The 15309-nt window shown below is 39.4% G+C and overlaps 1 protein-coding gene across 1 annotated transcript in view; it reads left to right on the top strand.

Annotated features, from left to right (window-relative positions):
- The window catches only part of LOC118588732 (probable ATP-dependent RNA helicase DHX40), a 30967-nt gene that overhangs the window by 11107 nt on the left and 4551 nt on the right, over positions 1–15309 (top strand). Inside the window, exons 9-10 of the mRNA XM_036195286.1 lie at positions 5295–5395; positions 13673–13724. Of these exons, the coding sequence (XP_036051179.1) occupies positions 5295–5395; positions 13673–13724 (153 nt within the window). The remainder of the gene's footprint in view (positions 1–5294; positions 5396–13672; positions 13725–15309) is intronic.

Genomic DNA, 15309 nt, shown 5'->3' with positions numbered 1-15309 from the left:
CATTGAATCTTTGGCTTTTGAAAATGCTAATTCAGAATGCAAAAGGGTGATTAGGCCTTTAAAGGCAAGATCAGCACCAATAGATGAATGGATCAGAAATATGGCTGATATTGGATCTCACACTTATGATGCTGCTTTGATAGGAGAAATAATATCTAGAAATTCTAAGAAAAACAAAACATCAGTTTTAATTGTGGCAAATAAGGTCATTTGAAAAGGGATTGTAGGCCAGAAGTTCCTAGAAACTGTTTTTTTCTAGAGATAATCCAAACCAAAGTTCCAGCCTTCTAGAGTATGCAGAAGGTGTGGCAAATGCAGGCATTTGACTAATGAATGAAGATCAACAAGGGACAGGCAAGGTAAACCTTTGCCATTGGGAAACACCTTAGGGGGGTCTCTTGGAGGCCCAAATATCAAATTTGGTTCAATTACTCCCTGCCAGCATCAGAGAAACTCAACCACACAGCAAATTAAAAGACTTAATACCTAGCCAGGTAATGGTAGTGTACACCTTTATTCCCAGTGCTCGGGAGGCAGAGGCAGGCAGATCTCTGTGAGTTCAAGTCCAGCCTGGGCTACACAGTGAGTTCCAGGAAAGGCACAAAGAAACCCTGTCTCGAAAAACCAAAAAACCGGGGCAGTAGTGGCGCACGCCTTCAATCCCAGCACTCAGGAGGCAGAGCCAGGAGGATCTCTATGAGTTCAAGGCCAGCCTGGTCTACAGAGTGAGTCCCAGGACAGGCTCCAAAACTACACAGAGAAACCCTGTCTCAAAAAAACAAACAAACAAAAAACAAAAACAAACAAACAAACAAAAGACTTAATACCTGTTGTTAAAAACCATACTGCCCTGGATGTGATCAAGGACAGAAAAGCTTCAGTAGATACAACAAAAACTTCAAGAAAGACCAAAAAAACGAAATACTTTGGCAAACTGCAATAAGTGATCAGAGACTAAAGATACAAATAAATGGTATCGAAATTTGTAGGTTTATTGGACATAGGCACAGATATATAACATTAATTTCACCAAAATCTTGGAATACAGATTGGCCTCTTCAAGAGGTAAATATTCAACTTCTAGAGATTAAGACTTGATCTCAGGTAAAACAAAGTACAAGATAGGGTAAGGGCATAGAGCCAGAAGGCAAGATAGGAAAAGTATAGCCATATACGGCTGATATAGCAATGAATGTATGGGGATGTGATTTGTTGCATCAATGGCAAACACAAATTAACATTAATCTCAGAAACAAACAATAAAATAAAGAATATTTCTGAGAAAATTATTAAAAGGTATTATCAAGAACAATCACAGAACATTCAGGTTATACAGAAGCAGGGCACAATAGCTGTTGGTCCTTTAAATGTACGAACAGTCCTACCTTTAAAATGGTTAACTGACAAACCTGTGTGGGTGTGACAATGGCCTTTTTTTGTTTTGTTTTGTTTTTTGAGACAGGGTTTCTCCATGTAGTTTTAGTGCCTGTCCTGGATCTTGCTCTGTAGACCAGGCTGACCTCAAACTCACAGAGATCCACCTGGCTCTGCCTCTCAAGTTCTGGGATTAAAGGTGTGCACCAACCACTACCTGGTGCTTAATTTAAAAAATTTCCAGACTGTTAAAAGGTACCATTGGAAAGTACATCCACAAGAAATGTTCAACAGACCCACCTTGCATCAATATTTTGTATAACAGCCATTAGAAATAATTTTTAAGCCGGGTGGTGGTGGCGCACACCTTTAATCCCAGCACTCGGGAGGCAGAGGCAGGTGGATCTCTGTGAGTTCGAGGCCAGCCTGGTCTACTGAGCTAGATCCAGGAAAGGCACAAAGCTACACAGAGAAACCCTGTCTTGAAAACCAAAAAAAAAAAAAAAAAAAAATTAAACACAGTTTCCTCAGTTATAACCATTATATGGATGATATCTTACTGGATAATTCAGACACAGATGCTTTAGAAAAAAATGTTTGATGAAGTAAAGAGAATTTTTCCTTATTAGGGGATTACAAATTGATCCTGAAAAGATACAAGAGGAAATTCTATTTAATTATTTAGGATTATAAGATAGATTGACAGAAAATTTAGCCACAGAAAACACAATCAGGAGAGATCAATTACAAACTCGATGATTTTGAAAAATGGCTGGGAGATATTAACTGGCTTATGGCCCACGAACTGGCTTAACTACTCAAGAGCCTAAGTAATTTATTTCAAACCTTACAAGGTGATAAGGACTTAAAAATCATCCAAGAAAATTATCAGCTGCAGCTGAGAGAGAATTTGGCTCTGGTGGAAAAGAAATTTAAGGATGCACATGTGGATTCCACTCGGATCCAGAGCTGGATGGTATCCTAGTTGGTTCTTCTACTCACTCTCCTATCAGGATTCTTATGGCAGGAGGAAAGGTAATATCTTAGAAGGGATATTTTGCCAACACAAACAGAGTAAAATATTAAGATCTATGTAGAAAAGGTTTCTGAATTTATTATGAAAGAAATGCGACACTTCATCAATTTAGTAGGAATAGACCCAGCAGAAATTGTGGTTCCTTTTACTAATGTGAGAGCCACAACTTTAAGTTTTAATTACTACACCTGAGAGATCCATGAACAAAAATGCCTCTGATCTGAAAGCCCTTTGCCCAAGGACAGATTGTTCCTGAAATGCTGGAGGCTATTGTTTATGGGAGATTCAAGCCACATGTTATTCACTCCCCTAAAGAAGTTTGTTTGACCCTTCTGCACTGGAATGTGCTTGATCACAAGTGGGTGGGAACTATGTAGGCAAGGAAATACGTCAGGATGTACACTTGTCCCTAATGGGACCTGATGGGAAATACTTAAGCCATTGTAAACTGTGACTTGAGGCCATCTCTGGAAACTGAGAAATGGACATGGCCAGAGCCCATCCACCTGGCCAGTATTTAATTAATGCTTGCTTCAGATTTGATTTTGAATTGTGGTAGTGGTCTTATTCTTGACCAGTTGGATTAACACTAATTCTGAAATTGCCTCATTATGGGCAGAAAATGAATATTGGCAAAGAACTTGCAGTAATTTTTTTTTTTTTTTGGAGAGATTACCAACAAATATCCCCAAAACTAGAGACTTCAGTTTATAAAAAGAACTAATTGGATTGTCCCTCATATAATAAAAGGAACACCAATTTCTGGAGTTCCTACATTCTATACTGATGAAAGAAATCAGGAAAGGTGGGGGCTGGAGAGATGGCTCAGAGGTTAAGAGCCCTGGCTGCTCTTCCAGAGGTCCTGAGTTCAATTCCCAGCAACCACATGGTGGCTCACAACCATCTGTAATGAGATCTGGTGCCATCTTCTGGCCTGCAGGGATACATACAGGCAGAACAGTGCATACACTGTATACATAAGTAAATAAATCTAAAAAAAAAAAAAAAAAGTGAGCCCCGGTGGTGGTGGTTGCACGCCTTTTAATCCCAGCTCTGGGAGGCAGAGCCAGGCCGATCTCTGTGAGCTCGAGGCCCAGCCTGGTCTACAAGAGTGATTCCAGGAAAAGGCAACAAAGTTACACAGAGAACCCTGTCTTGGAAAACAAAACAAAACAAAACAAAAAGTGGGGTCTTTGCTATTCTCATCATGGTATTATTAGATTTTCCAGAACCTCTTAATATAGTCACTGACTCTCAATTATGCAGAAAAAGTTGTTTTATATATTGACACCTCTGAGCTTATTCAGAATTAACTTTATTGTTTATTCAACTACAACAAGTAATCAGAAATAGAAAATCTTTCATTGTATGTAGCACATATCAGTCACATATAGGTCTACCAGGCCATCAGGCACAAAGTAATAATGGAATTAATCAGCTATTAATGGGAAATGTGCTGAAAGCCTAAGAGTTCCATTAAAAACACACAATGTTAATAGAAAAGTTTGAAGAAAGATTTTTTCCATCACTTGGCAACAAGCCAAGGAAATTATAAGGAAATGTCCTACTTTTTCTTTGAATAGCCAAACTCCATTACCTGCAGGAAAGTAAACCCAAAGGGTACTCAAAGAAATGAAATTTGCCAAAATGGATGTGTTTCATTTTGCAGAGTTTGGGAAATTAAAGTATATGTACCATATCATAGATACATATTCAGGATTTCAATGGGCAACTGCTTTAAGTTCTGAAAAGAGTGATTTCTGTAATTACACATTTATTAGAAGTTATGGCCATTATGGGGATACATGTACAAATTAAGACTGCCAATGTTCCAGCATAAGTCTCTAGTAAAATGAAAATTTTTTTTTGCACATTACAACATAAGGCATATTACAGATGTGCCACACAATCTTATAGGACTGATAATTGGTAGATGTAACCGGCTTGTTAAATAAGAAACACAGAACCGAATGCAGAGTTAAAAACCACGAGGTCAGAGCAAGAGCGGAAAACCTTACCCTTCACTGCTTCTGCTGTCCTTCCTCTCCGCAAGAGACCTACTTCTGTGCGTCCTGTCTATTTAAAGACTTCCTGTTCTGTTTTCTCATTGGTTGTAAACCCAGCCACATGACCTCCTCATCACTGCCTGTTTGTACGACCTCCAGGTCTTCTATGGTTGGTATTGAGATTAAAGGCGTGTGTCTGCCATGCTGGCTGTATCCTTGAACACACAGAGATCCGCCTAGCTCTGCCTCCAAGTGCTGGGATTAAAGGCGTGCCCCACTACTGCTCAGCTTCTGCTCTGGCTTGCTCTGACCTCAAGGCAACTTTATTGACATACAAATAAAATCACATTTCAATACAAATAAAATATCACTATAGATAATTATAGAAAGTTCTATCACATTTTAAAAGATATGCTTAATAAACAGTGGTAATAAAGACCCTAGAGATAGCTTAACAGTACTTTATTAACTTTAAATTTTTAAAATGCTAACAAAAAGGGACAACAGCTGGGGAAAGACATTGGGTAGTAGGACAAACTGCTGAATTAATCAGCCTGCATATTTTAAAGTCATGTTGACATCAGATGGAAACCAGGATATGTGTTATGTTGGGGGAATAGTTTTTCATTTTGTTTCCACAGGAGAGGAAAAGCTATGGATACCATCAAAGACTGACAAAGATTAGACTTCAACAGGAGAGACCTTTTGGTTATAAGACTAACAAATGCCTCTCATTTGATCAGTATGAAAAAAAATTTTATTAAAAGATAATACTTTTTCTGTTGCCAAAAAATTTTGCCTTACCAAAATATTACCTGCCAAAAAAAGGGACTCCCCAAAGTTAGAGTTAAGCCAGAGTTTTGTTTTTGTATTTCCAGGATGATAGAGCCATACAACTAAGGAATACAAAGACCACCGGACAAAGGAGACAGCTGAAGAAGAAGGATGAAACATTAAGAGAAAATGTTCCAAGAAAAAGGTAAGTTGGCCTGATGTCATAGCACACCTCTAATAGAGTAGAATTTCATAAATCTTCCCAAATGCTTGTTTTTGCTGCTTTCTACAAAAATAAAAAGCAAATTGTCTTATTGTGATCGCAATTCAATTAAAATTCAAAGCTGGCTTTGGAGTTGGAGCATGGCTCTCTCCTTCTCTAAACCCACACATGCTTGTTAAAGGAAAATCCAAAATCTCTGTGTTATGTCAGATGAGCCACCTGGTATGGAAGAGAAGAAAACCAAAATTAAGGGACTATTCTATTGCTAATAACCCATAATCCTTTGGTTTTATTTTGACTCTTTAAAACTTTTCTTAAAAATATAAATATTATCTCAAATCTATAAGATTATATATATATATATATATATATATATATATATATATATATAATATTCTAGCAGAAAGTATATATATATACTTTCTGCTAGAATATTAGTAGTCATACAGGGTAATAACTAATTTTAGAAAATAAACTTCATTTCACTTCCTGTACTCGTCTTTGGGTTTGAGTCTGATGCAGTAATTAAGAACTAAATTTGTGTACTCTGCATGTACTTAACAGATTGTGGTCCTCTAACCTTTTGAAGATCTGCTGTATATGGCATTTTAAATGTTTAAGTTTCTGCAATTAACTGTATTCACTCCTAACAGCAACCTTTCTGGTCTCCTGCAATGACAAATGCACCTGGACTGTGATAATGCCATTAAGCTGACAAACATCACCCAGTTTTGAACTACAAACTGCTCAGGGCAACTTCAAAGCAGCTAGCTGAGAGGATGCAGCCTCACAGACTATGCCATCCAGGATATCAGATAAGTCCTTCACTTTCCTCATCACACAGAGACTGGACATCAAATGACACAGCCAGCTCTCTCAGGACTTGACCACTATCCCAATTTTATCAGGAACCGCTAAAGATGCCATTGTCCCCATTAAGAACATGACACTCGGGTTGGAGATTTAGCTCAGTGATAGAGCACTCACCTAGCAAGCGCAAGGCCCTGGGTTCGATCCTCAGCTCAAAAAAAAAAAAAAAAAAAAAAAGAACATGACACTCACATTCCCAAAAGGTGTTTGGGTGGTTTTTGGTCATTTGATGGGTTATGGATGTTTGTCATTGTTTAGGGGGTTAGTTGTAAATTGTATTGGTTATGGTCAGGGTGGAAACTAAACAAAGGAGGTTAGATTAAAGGGTTTCTTTCTTTTTCCTTCCTCTATCCTTTCTCTTCTATTTAGCGTTTAAAAAAAAAATAGGGATGGGCGATGAAAAGAAAAAGGGAAGATAGGAATGGTAGGATAAACGGGTAGATTATTGAACCTACTAGAAAGCAATTACTCGTTCAAATAGTTTACATTGGTATGGATATTTGTGTATTGATACAAAGTTAAGGTTATTTTTGTTATAACATACTGTATATTTATTTCTACTCTTATTTAAGGTATTGTACCTATGTAGCTCATTTATAAATGTTATCAAAATTTCCTAAGGGGCCTAACCTGAGGAGGTTTCTCCCAGAATCCTGGGGAAGATGCTACGAATGGCGGGGGTAATCTGAGGGGATGAATCTAAGTACATCAAGCTCTTTCATCTGTCCACTTTATTCCTCTGAGATTTGTTTCTAAACACGCAGCTTCAGGTCTGTGCTCATACTTAGCTCTCTCTGTCCTTTCCCTCCTGTCGTCCTAGTCCTGACGATGCTCTTTTTGTCTTGTCCTCATCTTCATCTTCATTTCTCTCCATCTTGGCTCCTTCCTGTAACACTAATCTTAGGGTCCAGATGTAACATGAATCTTAAAAGGTCTTATTAATATAAAAAACCCAAAGCCAGATATTGGGGTGAACGCTGAAAGATCAGAGAAACAGAACAAGCCACAGCCAACCTCACCTCACCAATTCCTCAGCCTATCCTGTTTCCATGAATCCTAGGACTAACCTTCCCTCCCCCCAAGTCCTGACCCCTTAGGGTCTCAGTTGAACTTCTTAAGAAGCCTCTAGTTCCTGGTGTTGGTTAAGGCAGTGGCGCCGGCCATGCCAACGGAGGAGAGTGCTGGAGGAAAGTCACAAGCCATGGTTACCTTTTTAGAGCTTTATTGGGAGAGATGGGGAGAGAGAGAGGGAGAGGGAGAGGGAGGGGGAGGGAGAGGGAGAGGGAGAGGGAGAGGGAGAGGGACAGAGAAACAGAGAAACAGTGAAACAGAGAGACCGTGCAGAGGCAAGAGAGCAGAAAGAGTAAAGGGAGACACACAGAGGAACTGCCTGCTTTTTAGGTTGGGCTGTAATTAAGGACAGAATCCTTATACCTGGTCCTCACACCTTATATTTCTTTCTGCGTCCTGCCATCCCTTCCTGGGATTAAAGGTGTGTGTCCTTCCTAAGCAAGGACATAAGATCTCAAGTGCTGGGGTTAAAGGTGTGTGTCACCCCACTTGCCTCTGTTTCCAATGTGGCCTTGAACTCACAGAGATACAGACTGATCTCTGCCTCTTGAGTGACAGGATTAAAGGCATGTATGACACCTCTGTCTGGCTTCTATGTCTAATCTAGTGGCTGGCTCTGTCCTCTGATACCCAGATAAGTTTGTTAGGGTACTTAATATATTGGGGTGCACAATATATCACCACACCTTTCTGTTCTTCTCCTGGAACCAGTCTACCCCTTGCAAGCAGTGATTCTCCTCTAATCCAATGAAAAACTTCCAAGGTCCCCACAAGAACCGTAAGTCAGCTTTATTTGCAACCCAAAAAGGGAATGAATAGGGAAGGTGGGGTCAGGTAAGACTGGGAATATGTCAGAAAGACAATTTATATGCTCAAAATATATTCTTATACATGTTAGGTTAGGTGAAACATTACTAGTCTATCATAAATGTACTCAACTACAATCCTACTTGTGATTAGGTAAAAGCGTCTCTATATAAGTCATTAAAATCTAACTGCCTCTCTATTTCTATGTCACCATAAACTGGCAGGGTGGGGTAACTCTACTCGGAGCTATGAAACCTGCCTCATAGCTACATTGCACCTGGTATGCAAAAAGCCCTTTGGTTATGAGTCAAAAGCTCTGGAAGGCCATTTGGTCTGTGAGAGAAAGGAGGGTCTGAGCCTCACTTGCACAAGAAATAAAGCCATGCCTAGGAGACAGGTGATGGCCTAGGATGTTTGAGAGTTATTTCTGATAAAATACTCTGTTAAAAGTTCTTGAGGGGTTGGGGATTTAGCTCAGTGGTAGAGCACTTGCCTAGCAAGCGCAAGGCCCTGGGTTTGGTCCTCAGCTCTGGCCAAAAAAAAAAAAAAAAAAAAAAAAAAAGTTCTTGAAGAAGTCATGAGCACATGTGAAATTCATAACAAAAGACAACTAATATATTAAAAGCCGAATAACATCAAATACTCCTTGAGATTAGGCTTAATCTTCTGAAAGGTCCTTAGCTTCTTCTAGGTATTTGCTTTGGCATAATCAGCTGAATTTCTACTTTATATTCCTGCTGCAGCCCATAGCATCTCCCATTTTTTTTCATTTAGTTAAAAAAAAAGGAGAACTAAAATTGGTTAGTATACCAGAAAAAGGGAATTTATGTGCTCAAACTACATTCCTAGAAGTGGTTAGGCAAAATGTTATGAATCTATAATGTTAGTATAAATCATGAGTAAAATAAAGCTGCTTATATTTCTTTAGGGCTTTAACTGTCTCAGTAACTCAGCTGTGTCAGGGTGGGGATCTCTAGACAGCCGTGTCATAGCTTGATGTATCTGGTATGCAAAAAACCCTTTTGTTCTAAGTTATATGTCAGAAGGGAAGTTCTACAGATATTGCTAAGGTTGTAAAGGAAGGTTCCAGTGTAATTTGCACAAGAAACAAGGCTATGTACCTATTATCTGCCTGACCTAGGCGGTGTCTCCGTATAAATATTTACCTTAATTCAGGACATCAGAGTTTAGTCTGAAAAGCTTATTTCTGTCATTTGACCTTGGATGCCTGAGCAGTAATTCAGATAAAATATACTGTAGAAGTTCTTGGAAGCACACATAGCACACAAGAAAATCATTGCAGGAACTGGTTAATATATATACAAAAGCTAAATCTCACTAAGACTCCTTAAGCTTTGGCTTGACCTCTGGAAAAGTCCTTGACCTTCCAGGTAGTAGCTTTTGCCATAGTAGCTGAATTTCCACTACATATTCCTGTGGCTTGAGCAAAAGGTAAAGTTTTAGTCCCTAAAGGCTATTATTACAAACTGTTTAGGATAATCAAAAAATGCAGGTTAGTAGTTAGTCATCTACAACAGTCAAATGTAGTCATGTTAGGTATATTTTTAAGGTTAAACAGAGATATATTTTAGATAGATAGAGGGTCTTCAAATTCTTCAGAGATCTACAGAATATGGCATTTAAAATGTTTTAATAACATAAGGCTTTTCATTACAGTGAGATGTGTCTGCTCCTGGCAGCTCCAATCTATTTCAGAGAAGATGATAGAAATGAAGAACCTCCATATGGAGTTTGCTTTTAGTGTGGTAAAGCTAGCCACTGGGCAAGAAACTGCCTTTGCCTCGACTGCTGACAGTGTTCTGTCCAAATTGGATGAGCAAGGCACAAAAGAAGTGAACTACCAAACTTTGCCAAGACAATATAGGCCAGTCCTTCAAAATTCCTGCTTCCCAGAAAAGTCTGTAGGATATGCTAGGCTTGTAGGCTGAAGATGGATGCCTCAACATCACAGAGGAACCTTGGGTGACTGTCCAGGCAGCCAGCTATATCTGTCATTTCTATAGTTTTGGAAGTTGCTTGCTCTGTACTTCCTTTTTACTTAGGTAATATTTTATCTTTCTTGGGTCCCTCATAGAGGTTGAAGACTAGATAGTTAAACCATTTTCTTTGTTACCAAATTCAGAAGAGAAACTTACAAAAGAGATGTAAATTTTAGAAGGTTAAAATACATATAAGCTTAAGTTGTTTATCTAAAAAAATGTCTTAAGGTCTAAAAGGATATTTTTAGGCTGGTAATATATGTTATGATAGAAATTGGTTTAAGTATAAAACTTTGGACCCATCAAAAGAGACTAGATAGTAGAGTATTTTCCCTAAATTTGCCAAATACAAATGGACTGGACATTGTGAATTTAATTCTTACCTGATAAATGTTCTTATTGTATATAGCTTTACTGTGTTAGAGTTAAAATCTTTCATTTTATTTAGACAAAAGCGGGGAAGTTGCAGGATATTTGATCACACTGTGAAACATCAAGACTGTGTTAATAAAATCAATATTGGCTTGGGGGTGGAGCCAATAGCTAGTTGACAGGAATTGCCCATTGAGAGATAGAGGAGCCAGGAAAACAGATAGAGACACACACAGGATGGAGTAGGGAGGGAATTAGGCATTCTTTTTTATTTTATTTTTTGGTTTGGGATGGTGGAGAGATGTGCTCTTGCTGGGTATCTAGCCAAAAAGGAAGGTCAGCTAGTTGCAGTTCAGCTTCTCTGAACAAGCAAGTTTTCACCCCAACATCTGACTCCTGAGTCTTTAACAACTTAGTTAAAAATGACACCCAGCCACCTCTTAATTCCTACTTTTGCTGTCTCTCTGCCATGTGCTCTCACCTGATGTGATGCTTTACTGCATGCTTAAAGCAATGGAGCCAAAGCTCTGATCCAAATAACTTTTCTCAGGCTGTGTATAGAGAGATTGGCTACTACATGTGAGGATCTAGGTCTAGTCCTCAGTATTAAAAATGAATTTTTTGAGGCAGTGTCTCTCTCTATAGTCCTGGCTGTCCTGAAAGCTGCTCTGTAGACCAGGCAGGCCCTGACCTCCCAGAAACCTACCTGCCTCTGCCTCTCACGTGCTGGGATTAAAGGAGTACACCACCACTGCTTAGCTCAAAAATTTTATTTATTTATTTTTTTTGGTTTTTTGAGACAGGGTTTCTCTGTGTAATAGCTTTGTGCCTTTCCTGGAACTCACTCTCTAGACCAGGCTGGCCTCGAACTCACTGAGATCCCCCTGGCTCTGCCTCCCAAGTGCTGGGATTAAAGGTGTGCGCCACCACTGCCTGGCTTTTTTTTTTTTTTTAAGAGAAAGACTGCTATAATCTTTTCCTTCATAAGTTGTTAATCTTAGGTGCTTTGGTATTGTACTGGAGAGCTGACTACCACAAAAACCAACACAGTGAAGAAGACATATGGGCCTTTTCCTGAGGATAGTCTTTTCTCCTTTCTCCTTTTTTACCCTGCTCTTTCTTCCTTCCTTTTTTTTTCTTCTTTTTTCTTCTTCCTTCCTTTTAAATTTTATTTTTGTGTGTGTAACCTTTAGAGACCTTCCTGTGTCCCACTTACTCCATCCCTGGGGTTACAGGCATGGGTACATAGCCACGACTAATTTTTTTTTTATGGGTGCTGGGGATTCAAGCTCAGGTCCTCATGCTTGTATAGGAAATGCTCTTACACACTGAGCTAGCTGTCCTACCAGTCTTTCTTTTGGCTGTCCTTCCTTCCTTGCTAGGGACTGAACCCAGGGCTTTGCAAATGCTAGGCAAGCACTATGCTATACCCTCCCTTAGCTGCTCACCCCTCATCCAAAAGAGTTCAAATAGTTGACAACTATAAAATAATATGAGATGATAATCAACGATTTCAACCAAAATCAAAAGGAGGGGACAGATAGTTGCTGTCTAAATAATCATGTTCAGGAAAGCCCTCTTTGTGAAGGAGGTCTGAGTAAGGACCTCAATGGAGTGAGACAGGCATCCACATGGAAATCTAAGGAGGAGCATTCATCCAGTCATGCAAGGTCAGGTCTCTTGTTAGGTCAGCTTTGACATGAGAGTAAAAAACAGAGCAAGGCAAAAAAAAAAGACCTCTCTCTCTCTTTTCATTTTTTTAAATCTCAAAATTAACCCTGAACGTTCTTGTTGGGGCTGGCTGTGTTTCTGAAATCAATCAACTTAACCAATGTTGAAGGTATTGCCTTATGGAATGCAAAATCATTTCTAATCCTCTTTTAGCTCCACACTTTCCTGGTATTATCATTCATAAAATGAACATGCCAGTCTGTTGTTAACAGCATTTGTTGCCAGTTAGTCTCTATAAGGAACATTTGTTTTCATCACGGGACCTTCTTTGGTTGGTATTATTGGGGTATAATTTACATGTAATAAAATACACCCATTTTAAACGTTTAATTCTTTGACATTTATACACAGTACCCACCACAGTCAACATACAGAGAACATAGTTTAATGTGGTGGAATCCCCTCTATTTCTTTGAAGTCAATCTCCACCATCCACTTGCAGCCCATGACAATCACTGGTTTGTTTTCTGGGAAAGATAACTTTTTAATTTTATTTTGTCTTGTTTTTTCAAGACAGGGTCTCACGCTATACGTCTGTCTGTCTTGGATTTCACTATGTAGATCAGTCTGCTATCTATCCTTGAACTCACAGAGATCCACCTGCCTCTGTCTTCCAAGTGCTGGCATTAAAGGATATGCTACTAAAGATTACTCAAAAGATTACTCTTAGTATGATGCAAATTCTTATGAGGACTTTCTGTTTGGAAATTCTTGACTAAGATATTTCATCGAATACAAAGATAAATAAGCATCACTCTATGTCCTTAAGTAGCAGAAAATGGAGTTGGGTTTTATGTAATTTTATTATGCTGTCTATACATGATGCAGAACTGAATTTCAGAATGAACTGTGCACACTGAAGAACGGAAAGAGAAAGACTATACATGCTCCAGAACTTGGAGAAGACTGAGCAAAATCTTCTACCTTCATGAATGCCTCTAATTATGATTTCGTGAAAAGGCACATTTTATGATCACAGGATGTTCCAGGTATTTTTATGATAAATGTAACAACATCAAGCAAACTACACCGAGGCAGAACAAGCACAAAGCCCGCAGTGGGGTGCACAGTGTCATGGCTCTGGGTTATTTAACGTCCACGTGGACCAGTTTGCTGACCAGTCCAACACAAGGGCAACACCCTGACGTCTCAGGCTTAGGTAGAATACTCACCTCCTTGAAGGAAAGCAAGCAAGAGATAAGGGAATAAAGCCCTGCAAAGGCTCACAGATCATTGTGGGGAGAAGTTGTGAGAAAATGGATGGTACATTAAAATTCATGAGATGCCAGTTAAGTTCTCTGAATAACAAAGTGATTATTATTATGCAAGGTCAGGCTTTTCTTTCATCTTTCCATAAAGACACAAAATCATTATCATGATCTGCCACGTGTCTCTCCTTTCTTATTAGATGCTGGACAGGCTTATTAAATGTTCCGCATTCCCGGGGAACGGCCCCGGTGGTAAGGAATGATTCACAGTGCCATGCTTTGTACGGTCCTAATTGTAAGTGTGTCTAAAGCAGAGGAAGGAGAACGAAGCAAGGGGACACAGAATGGCAGGGTAGGCATTTCTTGTCAGGACAAAGAAAGGAATCTTTTCATAATTGTACTGACTCTTGCATGTGCTTTACATCAATCATTTCCAGAATGCGTGGCAGATAACATGTCTGGAGTCTCTGTGGTGAATACAATGTGGGCCATAGTTAATTTCAAAAGAGAAGTAATACATGCAAATTAAGGAAGAGTATTAATGTCAGAAGGGGAAAACCAGGAATAATAATCCTGTAAAAATGTGTATGGCTGAGGCTAGCTCAGTAAAGTGCTTGGAAGACCAGAGTGAGTGCCTCTGAACCCACGGGAAAATACCCAGTCATAGTGGTGCCTTGGAGCACCTACACACACACACACACACACACACACACACACACACACACACACACACAAACACACACACAGACTCCCCCAGACCCCCAAGCACACATATATATACACACAGAGACCCCCCACAGACCCACATACAGACACACACACAGACCCCCCCCACAGACCCACATACAGACCCACACATAGACCCACAGACCCACAGACCCCCCCCACAGGCCCCCCCACAGACACAGACACACACACACACACACAGACCCCCCCACACACAGACCAACACACACACAGACCACACACATAAACATAGACACAATTAAAAATAAAATTGAAGTTTCAATCAAGAAAATGATGAAACTATTTGTATTTTAAAAAAATATTTGTTTTTGTGTGTAGGTGTATATGTATGTGGGTGTACACATGCCACCAAAGGGGTGAAGGTCAGAGGTCATCCTGAGAGAGATGGTTCTCTCCTTCCACTATGTGGGTTCCAGGGATAGAACTCAGGTTGTTGGGCTTGGCGGCAAGTGCCTTTATCTGCTGAGCCATGTAGGCAGCTTCTGTTTTATATTTATTGATGGCACTGGACATATAACTATATATACATGACACAACTCACAAAATTACTTGTTTAAAACGATATTTTCCAATTAAATCTTAATAAACCTGACCATTCAACAAGACTTTTAATAATGCTGAGCATAGATTTTTCATGGTAAGAATTACTTGTCAGCCCCCTTTTCTCCTACAAAGAAATTACACTACAATTGAAAAGTCAAGAAGGACAATACAAATTAAAATATTAAAATGAAAAGTAGTTGTGCTGGGTGGTGGTGGTGCACACATTTAATCCCAGCACTCGGGAGGAAGAGAAAGGCGGATCTCTGTGAGTTCGAGGCTAGCCTGGTCTACGGAGCGAGTTGCAGGACAGTCAGAGCTACACAGAGAAACCCTGTCTCGAAAAAACCAAAAGAAAAAAAAAAGTAGTTGCACCACTAAATATGCATACATTAAATATGTATAACACTTAAATAATACAGAGCATGTGGTACACACCTTTAATCCCAGCACTCAGGAGGCAGAGGCAGGTGAATCTCTGTGAGTTCGAGGTCAAGCTAGGCTATCTTGTCAGACTTTGTCTCAAAAAAAAAAAACTTAAAAATTTAAA

Source organism: Onychomys torridus, chromosome 8 (genome assembly GCF_903995425.1).
Source record: "Onychomys torridus chromosome 8, mOncTor1.1, whole genome shotgun sequence".
NCBI classification, from domain to species: domain Eukaryota; kingdom Metazoa; phylum Chordata; class Mammalia; order Rodentia; family Cricetidae; genus Onychomys; species Onychomys torridus.
The sequence above is the reverse complement of the archived record's forward strand: the minus strand, read 5'-3'. Positions and strand labels throughout refer to the sequence as shown.